This window comes from Nanorana parkeri, unplaced genomic scaffold, assembly GCF_000935625.1.
Source record: "Nanorana parkeri isolate BGI_ZX_2015 unplaced genomic scaffold, ASM93562v1 scaffold194, whole genome shotgun sequence".
Lineage (NCBI taxonomy): Eukaryota > Metazoa > Chordata > Amphibia > Anura > Dicroglossidae > Nanorana > Nanorana parkeri.
The window spans coordinates 1,585,256-1,600,726 of record NW_017306462.1 but is presented as its reverse complement, the minus strand read 5'-3'; the positions used below and the strand labels follow the sequence as shown (position 1 = coordinate 1,600,726).

The 15,471-nt window shown below is 40.1% G+C and overlaps 1 protein-coding gene across 5 annotated transcripts in view; it reads left to right on the top strand.

The window, feature by feature from the left end:
* GRIK1 (glutamate ionotropic receptor kainate type subunit 1) overlaps nucleotides 1-15,471 on the top strand; it is a 160,426-nt gene that overhangs the window by 130,075 nt on the left and 14,880 nt on the right. For 3 of the 5 annotated variants that reach the window (XM_018555371.1, XM_018555374.1, XM_018555373.1), the window contains 2 exons: nucleotides 2,767-2,992; nucleotides 7,157-7,407. In XM_018555371.1, the coding sequence (XP_018410873.1) occupies nucleotides 2,767-2,992; nucleotides 7,157-7,407 (477 nt within the window). Of the gene's footprint in view, nucleotides 1-2,766; nucleotides 2,993-7,156; nucleotides 7,408-8,490; nucleotides 8,653-15,471 lie in introns of all 5 variants that reach the window. The other 2 variants (XM_018555375.1, XM_018555372.1) reach the window with 1 other exon arrangement.

Sequence of the window (15,471 nt, the reverse complement as noted above, 5' to 3'; positions counted from 1 at the left end):
AATGGAGAAATTTATCAGACATAATGAAAATGCTCAAAATAATATAATATAGGCAAGATGTATATTGTATTTATACTGTGCTGGTTGCAAAATATAGCTCAAAGATGGAATTATACTTTGAGTTGATGAATAATGGCCAGTGTCATTTCCTTCCACCTGTCAAGGACACTTTACTTTTCATCTGTAAATCTTTCTGGAAGAAAAAAGGCACTTTTTTGTTATCATTTTGGCCTAAAACACACGAGCGCCTCTATTAAAAGACATCATCGCATATCCAGGTTAGAAAAATTTAATTGTTCTGCTAATTTGGTTTCCAGGAAACCAGTGAATGACTCGAATGACTATTCCAGTTTGCTTTAAATTATGCTTAACTAAAGCATCCGCAGCCAGATAATTAAGGGGATGTCAGAATGGAAGTGCAGGTGTACGTGCGTATAGCTAGCTCCGAGCCCCCTTCACACCTGGAAGGTTAAACAATAGTATGCCTGATTTTCTGCTCAGAGATTGTCTGTTTTATCTTGTTAGCAACTATTAATAGGAACGGAGCATACAATACAAATGCTCAGTATTTCAGAGACAAATGGATGCTACTCTGAAAAATAGTCTTTCAAAGACAGCTAAGCTGTATCCCAACAGTGTACAATGCAAGAATTTGTTTAGAGTTGTCATACCAATCATTTAAAGAGTAAAAACAGTCAAATAGAAAAATATTTCTGACCCAATGATGTGTAGGAAAATATAGGTGGAGGTTGAGGGTCCATGCTGGATGACCCAAGCAATCTATTATTTTTTTAATATGTCTTCATTTATTTTTGAGACAAAATCACAGATAAAAGTGATCAGATAGATTTTAAAATTCTGATAGTTTTCAAGACAATGGTGTAGTATGTGCAGCGGTGGATTGATCTTGAAACGATCGCTTTTTTAAGTTCATCCAGAAAACTTTTCACATTGAATATGACAAGTTATGAATAATAACTTCAGACCACAAAATCAAATCAATCGGGAGACAGCAGGACTTGCCTAGTCAGGATTATTTCATTTTAGTGGGTATGCAGAAAATGAAGGGACATTAATAAAAACTAAAAATGATTTAGTAAAATTGTATATTAAATGTGTATTTACAAACATTAATGATGAATATTTGCAAGGGGGTCCACGCATATGAAGGAGTATATCACTTGGTACAATTCTGATATTTTAAGAAATGATCATCTAGGTATTCAGAGATTCACATGGCTTTCTCCGCTTCCCCTTTCCTTTTCTTGCTCTTTTGTCCTTTCTTCCTTTCCCTCCCAAAAAACCCCCAGTATACCTTCACCTTACGTGTTCCCTTTCCTGCTTCTAGCTGTCTTACCCCTGTCCCCCTTTCTCTTCTAATCTTTTTACCCTTTTCACCAGCTATCTGTTCCCTTTCTTTCTTTGTTAGTCTCTATCTCCTTTCCCTTGTACCTGCCATCCCCTCCCTCCCCCTATTGATAAACACTGTGTTATCTCTACTTTTCTCTCTTTCCGACTCTCTTTTTCAACTCACACTCCCCCATTCTTACTTTGCCAAGTAGCTGTCCTTTCTATTCCCTTACCCTCCTCTCCTTTCCATTTTCCTCATCTCCTTTCCATTCCCCTCACCTTCTCTCCTTTCTGTTTCCCTCTCCTTTCTACTATCGTTCTCTCCCCTCCTTTCTCCTCCCTTTTTTCTCTCCTCTCTTCTTCTTTTTCCTCCTGCCCTTATATTTTTCCCTCTCCTACTCTTTCCGCATCCACTATTCTCCTTTCCCGTCAACTATGATCATCTTCCCTTCCATCTCTTTTACCTTGATCTCCTCTTCCCTACTGTATTTTCCCCTCTCCCCTCCACACCCCCTCCTCTGCTTTCCTTTTTGCTCCCCTCCATCCCTTCCCCTTACTTTCAACACCTTTTCCCTCCCTTTCTTTCCTTTCCCCATCCCTATCCTCTCAATTCATATCTCCTACTCTCCTTTTCTCTCACTCCTGCACATCTCTCCTCCTCCCTCGCATCCTCTTTTCTCCTTTCTCTACCTTCCTCTCTTCCCTTTTTCCCCTTCCCTTTTCTTCCCCTCCTATCCTCTTTTCCCGGCTACTTTATTCTTCTCTCCACTTTCCCATCTCTTCTTTCTTTCCCTCCCCAACCCCAAAATCCCATTATGAAACAGCTTTTCGTTGCTGATTTCACTTTTTCCCATAATCCATCTCTCTTCCCTTCTCACTCACTATGGGTTCCCCTTTCTTCTTCTGTTAGCTTTTAGTCTCCTTATCCCACTCCCTGGCATGCCCTCTATCCCTCCCTTAACCACCCCAACATCACTCCACAAAAACCTCCTCTCTCACACCTCTCTCACATTTTTCTCTCTCTCATTCTTTCTTTTTCACTCTCCTTCACTACTTCTCATTTTCTCTCTTTCTCTTTACCCTGCATGTAGCTTTGACATCTTTTAATAAAAAGCTGACATTTTCTGGTAATGACTCCGCTACATATACACACAGAGTGATGATGTAGTTTGTTTTTTATTAGTAAGTTCATGTTGAGTAGTCATGATGGAGGGTTTATTGCTGATATTTTATAGCATTGTGATACAGATGGACTGCTTGTCCTCAAACGCCTCTAAATCAAAGGTAAGCCTGAATATTCCTAAACTATTTTGTAGCCACCTTCAGAAAAACCTTTGCTGACAGCAAAGTAATTTCCCCATGTAATAGATGTTTTGCACCAGGCAGACCTTTGATAGCTGGCTGTGCTCTTTTCAGAAATCCAAGATATCTACCTATGAAAAGATGTGGGCATTTATGAGTAGTCGGCAGCAGACAGCGCTGGTGAAGAACAATGATGAAGGCATACAGCGGGTACTCACCACGGACTATGCGCTGCTTATGGAGTCCACCAGCATTGAATATGTCACTCAACGGAACTGTAACCTGACCCAAATTGGAGGCCTAATTGACTCAAAAGGATATGGCGTTGGGACACCTATTGGTGAGTCTTTTTTGAAGGTTGCCTAGATGTATGCCACAGAAACCTAAGATTTTTAGGGCAGCTAAAGACTTCTCACTTCTTTCATGTTTAAATGACTATCCATAGACAATGAGATTGATTTGCTAAAGGCAAATAGGCTGACCATGTTGCAGAGGAATTTGCACTTTGCAAAGGATTTTCCCTTAGCTTAGTTTCCTTCATCCAATGATGTGCATGCAAAAGTACGTTTTTTTCCCTGCACTTGATTGAGTATTTTTGCTAAATTAACTTTTTAGAACATTCACCAGCCTAAATAAAAAATCCTTTGCAAGGTGCAAATTCCCTTGCAAGGTAAACAGCCTGTGTAAATAAAAAAAAGTCAACAGTACAAAAAAGAAAAGGTTGATGCAGTAAATATGGCCTTATTTTGGATATGGAGACCCTTATGGTCACCCACAATATAGCCACACACTTTGGAAATAACCGAGAAAGGTACAAGGCATGACTTTACTATCAATGTCTTTGCAGTATACTTTAGTTGAGTATTTTGGGACACTTTTGCACCTGTAACCCCAATAGCAATTTTTTTTAACAAACCATTCAGGTTTCCTCTTTAACAGAGGATGAATGGGGCTGAAGCTGCAACTGCCTTTGCCATGACTGAAGGTATTCTGGGGTTTATATTATTACTGTACATCCTTCCATGTGCACCTGCATCTATGACTGTGGAGATAAAGCATCTGATAGAGCAGAAGGTCTTAAACTATGGGTCAAGACCCAAATTCTGTAGCAGGTATGTTTGCGATGGGTTGTCATTTGACTTTGTGTCAAAGGGCAAAATCAGCAGCTCAATGATGAGTGATATCACACTTACTGTAAATTATGGCACAGACACATATAGGGAGCCAGAATGTCTGAGGAGGGGGTGGCAAGATTCCCAAACAAGATTGGGAAGTAAATAAACCCTAGGATAGTTGGAAATATCTACTACTGAAAGAAAATACAATTGAGATTTTATTTCTCTCGGCTTTACTAAAGCTTACAGAAATGGAAAAGAGCACATATAATGTGTTCTATGTGGGGAAGTTCATAGTATTAAAAGCCTTATATTTAACAAGCTAAAAAGCACCCGCAGCATGACAACAAATCACAGGAACTGTTCAATGGCAAGGCAGAAAGCTTCAAAAACAATGTTTTTGACCTTAGAACGCTAAGCCATTTTAATTAGAACTGGCTTGTAGCATAGTAGTTGCGGGTTGCTAGCTAGCCTCATACCACCAGTTCAGGCAACTTTCTCCAGTAGCTCTTGTGTGCCATTACCACACCACCACCCCCAGAATGTGCCCCTACATTGTTGGTCAGTAGGAGGAAGAATCCATCTAACATTGGTGGTCAGTGGAGAATTACCCCTTACATTGATGGACAATGTAGTGCACCTTAAATTAGCCATCTATGGGACTTCCCTCTTACTTTGTTGTTCAGTTGGAGTCAAAATTCCCTCTAACATTATTGGTCACTGGGAAGGGGACTCACGTGTACACTGGTGATCAATGGGAGAAAGACTAAACTAAAGCCAATGCATTGGTGTCTGTGGTTATTACCTGGGAAAGGAGACACTTTACAGGTGCCTTTCAACTGACTCTGCACAATAACATAATCACCAGAATTTGGCAGGCAGCATTTGGTGGGAAATCAGTCTGACTAGAACCTGCCTGAAATACATATGCCAGCCTGGTGGATAGGCAGGTTGAGAGAACCACTCACAGCCCACCCCTAGGCCCAATATCAACATTAACCCTTTCATAGACACCTGTTTGTTACATTTCCATGTTACATTACAAAATCTACAACTTAATTACAAATTTAAAAAAGGTGGGGGGGGGGGGTAAATTAAAACAACTCTGTCACTAAAATGAGAATAAAACTCTTCTCTGTAAAGAATATAGTAAATACTTAAAGTGTATGTAAATCCAAAATCTATTTTACAGTATGTTTGGCATCCTGCCTCACTGTATACAGTTTTTTTAAACAAATATATTTTTTCTGTTGCAAAGTTTCTTGTCTTTGAGATCCTACCAGTGGCAGCATTTCCTGCTTCAGGCCAACAACAATAAAGCTGGCCATACACTGCTAGATTTTCGTAAGATATTCTCCTGAAAAATCCCATCAGAACATTCGATAATGTTATCAGAAACTTGACGGATGTTGTTCAAAATTTTGTTTCATTTTAATATTTGATTTTGGAATGAATGGAGTTTCCCAACAAAAAAAACAAATTTACTGTTATAACTGTGGGGAAAAAAAATTCCATCCTATTCCTTTGCTTTTTTTCATTTCTACGGTCAAAAACGATGGTTATTTGACCCCTCTTACTATAAAAGAACGAACCTCTGTTTCACTGTTTTTTGTAAATTAAATTATACTGGTGCATGGCCAGCATAAGCCAGTGCCTGCAATTAGCAGTAGTGTCTTCAGCCTGCCTTGCACACTCCTTCGATTGGCCTTTTGGCTGCCTACCAGTCTTGGGCATGGCTCTTGGAGTAGTCAATCCAATGACCAACTGAAGGTGCAAGCACAGCAGACTAACAAGGATGCTGCTGAATGAAGGCAATGTATTAGCATTGTCTGTTACTAGCAGGATCTCCAGGTAAGAAACTTTACAAACGAGCCACAAAAGAAAAAAAAAATGCTTAAGAAAACGGTATACAATGAGGCATGATGCCAAACATAAGGAAAATAGATTTTGGGTTCACATTTACTACTGTAATGCAGAGAAATCACTGCATAAAAAATCTTTAGAAACAGACTATTCCAGGAGTGTTGATTTCCTGGTCCCCTGTTGCTATTCTATGAAAAAGCTTTTTGTGAGAAAAACACATGAGAGGTAAAAGCCCAGGCAGGTAATCCAGCATCTTGAATTTACAATAAACCATTGAATAGTGCTTCAGCATGTGGTTTCCATTTCTTCTCATGCACATTGCTACATCAATTGTGGGGGACCAGGAATCCAAAGCTCCCAGAAGACAGTATTTTCTATCTATCTATGGTGAAGAAGTGCACTGTTAGATGCCAGGTTTCTGGTAAATAATTCCCCTTAGGAAATGATCACATAATTTCCCTCACACAGCAGCACTGTCGTTTGCACCTCCCACTAATGATGGGAAGAGGTAATAGAACAGACTTTGCTAGATGACAAATGAACAACATAAAATATAGATAAAGCAAAGCAAAGCATAGCATAGATGTGCAAATATGGATGCAGGCATCATTTTTAACTTGCAATCTCAGAGTTTGCATTACAAAAATACTTTATTTCTTCTTTAAGTGTAGAAACACATACAAACATGGGAAAATATACCAACTTTATGCTTACGAGGTCCCAAGTGGAGATCACAGAGACATTTTTAGCACTGCAAAGCAGGAGTACTAAACTCTCAGCCACTGTGATGCTCTAAAATTATTAATTCGGCCCCAGGGGCATTTTCTGAATGCAGTGGTCCTTTGTGCAAGATGATAGGTTCACTGCCACCAATGAAGGTGAGGAAAGGGGGACTGTAATTACACTTTGTAATTATAACCCCCCCTTTCCCCAACTTCAGTGGCAGTATAATGATTATAAACCCATCCCCCACCCATTTGTCCTCTGCTGACTCTGACTAACCACACAAATTTGAAACTTTCAGGTATACATTGGGAGGAGATCACTTCGCTTCTCTGCCGAGTCCTGGCACACACTGCCAGGGAGGAGGGATTTGCTCTGTTACAGAACAGAAGCACTGGCGGCTGCACCACATGCAAGACAAGTAATGGAATGGTGACCCCAAAGGACAGCTCAGTAGCTAACCATACCTGGTCTTGACAAGGCCTCCTTCTGCCCAGGGCCTATTGCAGCTGCATGGGCTGCAATGGTGGCAGATCTACCACTGAGCCATTCCCTAATTGAATAACCAATGAGTGCAGTGATTGCAAATTATGCCTCCCCCCCCCCCCCCCTCAGGGCCCATGTGCACTGTACGCACTGCACAAATTAGGGATATGCCAGTTAGTAGGCCTCAAAAGCTCTGTCTTGTATGCCACCCGCACCTTTTTATATAAGAAAATATTATGGCACTGGAGTTTGTTCTTAAAATGAATATTAGCAATACTACACATTCCTCCATGTAGTTTTCATTGATCTCCCCACAGGCTCACCCTACAGAGATAAAATCACCATCGCCATCTTACAGCTTCAGGAAGAGGGGAAATTACACATGATAAAGGAGAAGTGGTGGCGAGGGAACGGTTGTCCAGAGGAGGACAGTAAAGAAGCCAGTGCTTTAGGAGTGGAGAACATTGGAGGAATTTTCATTGTACTGGCTGCGGGACTCGTCCTATCAGTCTTTGTAGCAATAGGAGAATTCATCTACAAATCCCGGAAGAACAGCGATATAGAACAGGTAAGTGTTTGATACCTCTGTGGATTTCAGATGGCGATGGGGCTGTTCCTACAATAAAACAAGGTGAGACTTCTGCCTTTGTTGGAGTACTTGAATTGAGAAGTGCTTACATTACCTCCTGATCTTGAAGCTTCCTCTTGCTGCTGTACATGATGGTAAACAGTGCAGCTAGAAAAAGGACGCATACCAATACAAAAACAAGGATACAGGGCTTGGGCTGGTTCTACCCTTATGTGATTTAAAGTACAAATGTCATGAGACAATGTTGTGGGCTACTATTGTTGACCTCTCCTTCTGAGAATGCTAGTTCGCCAGCTGCCATACTGACCCAATGGCAGCAATGTTTTTTTTTAATTATACAGGTGTAGAGATAAAAAGTGGATTCTTTTTTTTCTGCCTATATGTTATGCTTGCTTAGGGTCAGTGACTCGGAAGAACTGAAGTAAGGCACAGTCAGGCAATTATGGTTTATAGGTGGGTTTCTGGTATAGTCAGCCCCATATTTCCCCCCAAATGTGCTGGGAGGCCCGCCGAAATGTATCGAACACTATGTAAAGCATATAGGTGAGCACATATATTATCCATTTTACATGAGATAGAGCATAACTTACTGGAGGAGAATTATTGGTGCTATATGCTTCATCATATGAAGTTTTGCAATCAAATGTGTGAGTTTCCTTTGTTTATACTTTTTGGCACTGACCCATGTTCAGCACCCCATGATGTTTTGGCATATTTTTTTCATATCACAAATTTTTTTTTACCAAACATGTAAATTAACCTTAAAGTGCCCCTGAAAAATGGTGTTACAAGTTAAGGGTTCTCTTCCTTATAATGGAATTACTTTGGGAGGCATCTTTTAACTGAAAGCATATCTCAAACATCCGTGCCGCATTAAATTCAGCATCAGCATATTTTGTTTGCTGTACATGTTTTTACTTTTTAGTTGCTTTTTTTATGTTTTGTATTTTTTTTCCATTGTTTCAGAATATTTTTACTGTTGTTTTCATTGTGCTTGTATTATCATTGTTGTATTATTATTAATTTATGCATGTTTCTTTTCATCTTTTTTTGCATGCCAAGGCCTTTTGTTTCTTTTACGGTCTGCAAAGTAAACCGACCCACCCGTCCAACTCCACTTCGGGGACCACCTTGTCCACGGAATTAGACTGTGGCAAATTACTCCGGGAGGAGCGAGGAATAAGAACACAACCCTCTATTCACACCGTATAATATACGTAAAAGGTGTGTTTATGTCACTGAGCAGGACACATGGACAGAGTTCAATCTTAGGTTCTGTTTCCCTGAAAATGTCAGGGAAACTAAGGTTTTTGTAGTCAGGGCTGTTATCACAGTTGGACGATTTCAAAGGAGGCTAGTAATGCAACACCCTGGTGTTCCAGACTTACTTAGGGTTGATATAAGGCCTGGGTTGCTTCACATGAGCTAAAAAGTACAAGGTTGTTTGTCAGGGAAGACGCACAAGTGTCAGGTTATCAGGAAGGAAGGCGGTACTCCCCCATCTGGGATCCCTTATAAAGAAAATTATACTGTGCTAAAGAACTCTAGACAAAAATAATTTCAGTTTATGCCTAGTTTATGTCCTACATACTGTATATGCCCTGTCGTACTCTTATAGCTGTGAATATCCTCCATACATGCAGTTCAGCACCCTTTTACCCTTTAAATCATGGTAATGATGATAACTCTACAGGAAAAATGGCTGTTGAGGATCTGTACACTCAGTTACTTCTCCTTCCGCAGCCTAGTGATAGAACAGCCAAGGAGCAGCAGCTCACTGATGACATCACCCCTGCGCTCTCTCTCCATTATGTAAGCAGATGACCACTTTTTGTGAATGCTCATTGGCCAGCTATCATGTTGGCCTACTTGGCTTCTATATGTACTACAATCACAGAAATGTAGCAATTATAAATCAGGAAAGTCAGAGAGAAGTCAGAATTACCTTTTTCAATGCCAACATAATAATCGAAACAGCAATAGTGTATCTACAACCAAAATGATAAAAAGTTAGTACACAGGAGGAGGTGCCTAAAGGTACCATTGCACAATGGTGATTGCACTACTAGCCTGTCCACAACAGCATTAGCCCATCTCTAGAGCACCTGTTAACCACAAGTTCTTTGAGCCAAAGCCCAGGAAGCTTTTGATATGAATAAGGTACAAGAATCCCTGTGCAATTAGATGGATTCTCTTTTTCAGAGTTTTGCTAATTAGTTGTTCTCTTTCAAATGCCACCTACTCCCCAAGCTGGAGTGAAAAGTGTCTCTTCCTGCCAAATAAAAAATGGGGGATGCAGGAAAGTTTATTACTATGGTCACATTTTCCCGAATGACCACCCATGTCAGTTCACAGGGCCTTTCTTACTGATTCAGTTCCAGATGGTGAGTTATGTAAGGCTATTATTCTTGATCTTCTCCTTTCCTGATTTCCTTAACCCTTTAAAGGAGTCAGCCCACCCATTTGTCCCCTCTGCCCATATTTGGTTGTCTTGCTTTGCCACCAAGACAAGGCCACACATAGAGTTACAGGAAAAAAGTGTAAAAGAAGGGTGCAGACTTTTTTCTTTGCATAGGTTACACAAGTCTGCCACTACTGACATTTTCACTGATAATGCATTTCTCAAATAATAAGCTTCTTTCTGTCAGCTTCTCTCATCATAGAGATGTCTTCATAGCTACATGACTATTTATCATACTGCTAAGAAAGAGGAAATCCAAGGAGCAGGCTTTTCAGGGTTTGGTAAGCATAGAGTGGGTGGATAGCCGATAACGCCACAGAAAGGCTGTGTCCACACAATTTTGATACCAGAGCAGGCCATTTGGGATTTTGCCCCCTTTGAGCCAGAACTCAGTATCTTAAAATCTAAACAAAAGAACATTTATTTGCTTATGTCGCTTATTGGGACACCCTTGTGGCACCCTTCATATGCCCATACTTTTTAAAACACACCCATTTTGTTCACACTTTTAAGCTAAAAAGAGGTTTGTTGGGAATACTATCTGGATGTGGAACACAACTGAAAAGAAAATAGAAGTAGGATAACCTTTTAAACCATTATTTTATTTTTATTTTTTTACAAACTCTTCCTTTCTCTGTACAAACAGGCAACAAATTTAGTTCTGCTAGAATGTTTTTTCATCCAGAATAGATTTTCTCCATTTATTCAGCACTCTGAGGCTTCCCCGATATAAATGACCACTGAAAGGGCAGAGGTCAACTATTCTCATGTCAATTCTCTGCTCAGGATAAAAAACCTTAATGTAGATCAATTTTAAAAACAAATGTAAAGGTTGCGTTGACCCGTGAAAGGTCACATGTAATTGCTGGATTCACTATAAAGGTCTATTCAGTTCCAAAAGGCCTGTATGAAGAATAAACATCATCTATCATTTTTCTGTGTTTCACCATACTGGTTTGGGGGTTGTGAAGCTGAATTAATGTAGCTCTACTGCCACTAATATGACTCCCACCCCACACGGACGCAATGACTGAGCCTGCTAACAGAATGCTTCTGCATTGAAAGTTGGGGATGTGCATATTTTCTCCAAAGAGGAAGAGAAGACAGTTTGGAGAGGTGCTCTAAGCAGCATTGGATGAGCATATTGAGAAGAAAAAGGTATGAGCTGACACCAGCTACAGTTAGTAGTTTATATGATTTAAGTTTCCCACAGGTTCACTTCAATGGCATCCTCAAAAGATCAACCATTAAAAGATAAAAAAAGTAGCAGTCAGAGGAAGATTAATTGCTGTGTAAAAGGGTGTAACTACAATTCATGGGGCCCCATTCTAAAATTTTGATCTCCCCCAAGGGACCTTTCTCTGTGACGCCTGGCAATTTCAAATGGAACAATAGTACATTTGATCCTAGCATAAATTATGTCTAAATCAACGTAGCAAGTGAGGGTCAGTACACTATTGGGGACTAGAGCTGTCGATGGAGAAGAGGATTTGCTGTGCAGAGGATTCATTTTCAACCTGATTTTTGTTGAAGTATAAAATCTTAGGGCTTTGGTCTAAATTCTGAACCCTCCAGTCCAGCAGCCAGCTGGGTCCAAGATTCAGGTAAGTATTTATTTGTTATTTTAGCTCCCTAGAAAAAATGAGCACATAGTCCTTGCAGTACAGGGATAGCCCCACTGTGAGAGTTAAAATTTAATATGCCCAGAGTTCTTCTTTAATACAATCTTAAACCATGGCTTTGGTTTTTTTGGAATTACAGACCTCAAATATTGTATCAATTATTAGCTGAGAAGACACTTTTCAGCCTCAAGAATACTGCGTTAGGCATACAGGGTTAATATCAAAGTGCTGGCCAGGATGACCAGAAGCTCTGAAGGCAACAAGTCTACTTTCAGATAGGGAGGATGCATAGGAGATCTGTGACAAGCAACACAATGTTTTTAATGCATCTGAAACATCAGACAACTTCCCAAGTGGAGCCCGCTTCCCACCCTGAGGCCCCATAGCAGCTGTGTGGGCTGCTATAGCAGTAGTTACGCCACTGGTACGGTGAAGCAAAGCCTGCAGACTGCAAGCGATATAATACCACATGCCACAAAAGACTAGTCTGCCTCCATTCCCCTGCTGTCAATGGCTGTTACTGACTTATATTTAACATTTTTTAAACATTTTTGAGCACTGTATCTTTACCTGATGACTACACACGCTCCATTAATTGTTTGCAAATTCCTATATTCAAGTTGTAAAGTAAATGCAGCTACTGGACATTTTCTGGAGAGATATTGGTGAGGGATATGTTAAAAGCAAGTGATGACTGAGCTGAGTGGCAAAAAGGCATTTGCACCCCTTTGGCCAGTACAAATAATATATGTTAGAGTGTCAATCCTGAACTCCCTCATTCAGAGATACTCCCTCATTCAGACCTCAGTCAGAGTGGGACACGCAATCAGTGACAGCTGCTGGGAGTTATATAGGAAGTCTTCCAGTATGAACCTCCTTTGTTGCACGGAGATGATATGCAAATGAATGCAGAGATCTGCTAAGGAAGTTAATGTTGGAGGAATACAAAAGTAGGAAATGTGCTGTGTTCATTTGTTAAAGGCAGCAGAATGATAAGGATTATTTGTGATTATGGCTGGTATTTTATTTAGCATTTTAGTTAGGTGAGTCCATATCATTTTCACTGAGCAGTAGTCGTCATATTCAGCTAGATTCCTCATTTACAATTCATCCCATACAATTCCCCTTTTTTACATATATATTTGAAAAGCTTTGTTACAATAAGCCATGTTCTTTAAGAACCTATCCACACTTTTTGCCAAATGCATATACCATTAGATCAAATAAAAGCATATCAAATAGTGCATCAATGTTAATTTTAAAGTGACACTAATATCAGTTAAACCATAAAAATATGCATTCGAGTACCTTAACTATGAACAAAAATGTATCTTATTTGTGTATCTCTCGGCTGTAGATCCTCAAACCATCTCTGAATTGGTGCTGACACTGTCCTTCCTTCTGGAGGGGGGCTACTTTTGTTCCCTGTTTGTTGTAAAGTAGACACCACTCCAAGCTCGCTCCCGTGATGGACTACAATCTCAATACAAATTAGTAATCTAAACGTGAGATTGTAGTCCATCACAGGAGTGAGATTGGAGTGGTGGCTACATTACAACACACACAGGGACCATGGGGAACAGAAGTATCCACCCTCCAGATGGAAGAACAGTGTCAGCACCAAATCAGAGATGATTTGAGGATCTACAGCCGAGTGATACACAAATAAGATACATTTTTATTAATAGTTATACTACTTGAATGCATTTTTAAGATTTAACTTGTGTTGCAATAAAACATTTTAGCATTCATTACAATATAATCAATATACGTTGTATCAATATATTGATTCAAGTGGAAAACAACATTCTTCTTTCACCGTGGCCACTGTTCACTATGGTACTGCAATACTTTGTGTGGTGCACTTACTTTAGCTCCCACTAAACTACACTATGAAAAGCCCAGCTGGTTGTGTTTGCCTCCAATGCCAAAAGCTCAGAGTCTTCCCCTGGTTAGAAGCCTGACAAACGGAGCCTGAAATTCTGGTGAGGACCACCAAATCCACACTCTGATATGCTGAAAAACAAAGAAATTATGCAGATACAAATTTGCTCCTTTTCCCATCCTATTGCTGTTCGCTACCGGGGGTCAATAAATGTCCCATAAGTTAAAATTTTCTTCATTTTCCTGAAAAAGTAATCTGCAGGCACAAGGCTTTATGTGTTATTGAAAAACATGAGCCCCAGAAAATTCAGGATTGTTTTGGTAATCTCCAGGTATATGAAGTTGTGCACATTTTTATAATGATAACATTTTGTTTTTATAAAATGATGAGGGTAGGGGAGGGTGAGCACAGGGGAGGAAATGATCGAAGCAGAAATGTAAGTGTCACATCACACAAAGGGGAAAAGATCAGCAGAGGAAGATAAGAGAGCTGGGAGACATGTGAGTGGAGGAGACAATTGAACAGATAAAGGCAGCTGAAAATGTATGTGGGACGGAATACAATGCAGCATATACATTCATTAGTTCTTCTTCGCCCATAAAATGGTGTCCATGAGGCACAGTCTAAGCACAGGGCAGTTTAACCTTTCTGTGTGCACATGTGTCTTCACCAAAACACCAGCCATGGTCTTTGCATAGGTTACTTTATCCTCTAGATTGACTGTATATTGTGAGGGTGGGGACCTGCCTTCTATAATGAGTGTGATGAGTATCCTCTACTTTCTTGATAAGTGTCCTCTTCTTCTGCATGGGTAGTGACATCCTTACAGTAGATCAAAGTTTAAATGCTAAATCCCTCCCTGTCACCCAAATATTTTGAACTTGTGCTCTTTACAACCAACTCCTACCATCCCTCTGTTAGGCTGGGCTGTCTTTGAGCTGAAGTGTTGGACAGCTCCATACAGGAGCTGGTCAATTAGAAAAGAGTAGTTGGCAAGCAGGATTAGCATAGGTCAGCATTGAGTGACCAGCAGACAATCGTGACCTTAACCATCTCGAATACCTTTGGGATGAATCAGGACTCAGATTTCGAGTCTGGTCTTCTTCGACAAAAGAGTGGAGCTATTATAGGCACAAAAGGGGGCCAGTTCTATATTAATGCCTTGGATTCTGGAACAACCTCAAATAGGTGTGATCGTCAGATGTCCATAATCTTTTGGCCATATTGTGTAGATATAATATGCTAAGGATAATAGTACAGTGTAACTCTTAGGCATGAAGCATCATATGACATTCCATATATTTTCAGCTGATAGAAGTGCAGGGAAAATGTTATTATTAGATGCATGACTTTCATATATCTGCCCTATTATGCCTAGAAACCTTCCCCTGTTTGAAATGAGCTTCACACATCCCGCTTACTCAGTTTAATATATCAAACATGTTATGTGATTGCAATTTTTACTGCCAGAGAAGACCGCGCACCCTTCAGTGATCTTTCCCCTCACATTCAGCTCCATTTCAGTAACCTTTCACTTTTTATTTCTTCCTTTCCCGTCTCTTTAATAAGTATTGTTACTTTCCAATCTCACCCTGTGTCGTACTGCCTGACCTACGCTACATTTACAGTGGAATTAAAGGATGAAATGTTCCTTACCCATAAGCCTCTAGATAGAGAAGTGGGCCTCCTTCTGCACTGAACCAAAAGCTGTTCTTTCTGCGGTAATCTCCAAAGAGCTTCAGAACATTTAAAGCAGACTTTCTTATTCAGGGTGGTATAAGACTGAGATCCATGTTCCAATAAAACCCACTGGGCTTCATGTAGGTGGGAGAAGGACTTGCTGTGCTGCTCCTAACAGACAGTATAATCAAAAGAATTCCATAACTTTATAGGTCAAGCGTGATAAAATCCTCATTCTTATAGTTGTGAAATAACTTTTAGGGTCATGAAGCAATCAACAATAACATACATTGCATTTAACAGGAAACTCAGGCTTATACCCTTTGTGTTCAACAACACAGATGTGTTATTCCTGAAGTTCAGGAGACTTGCAGCTAATCCCACACCCACAGCAT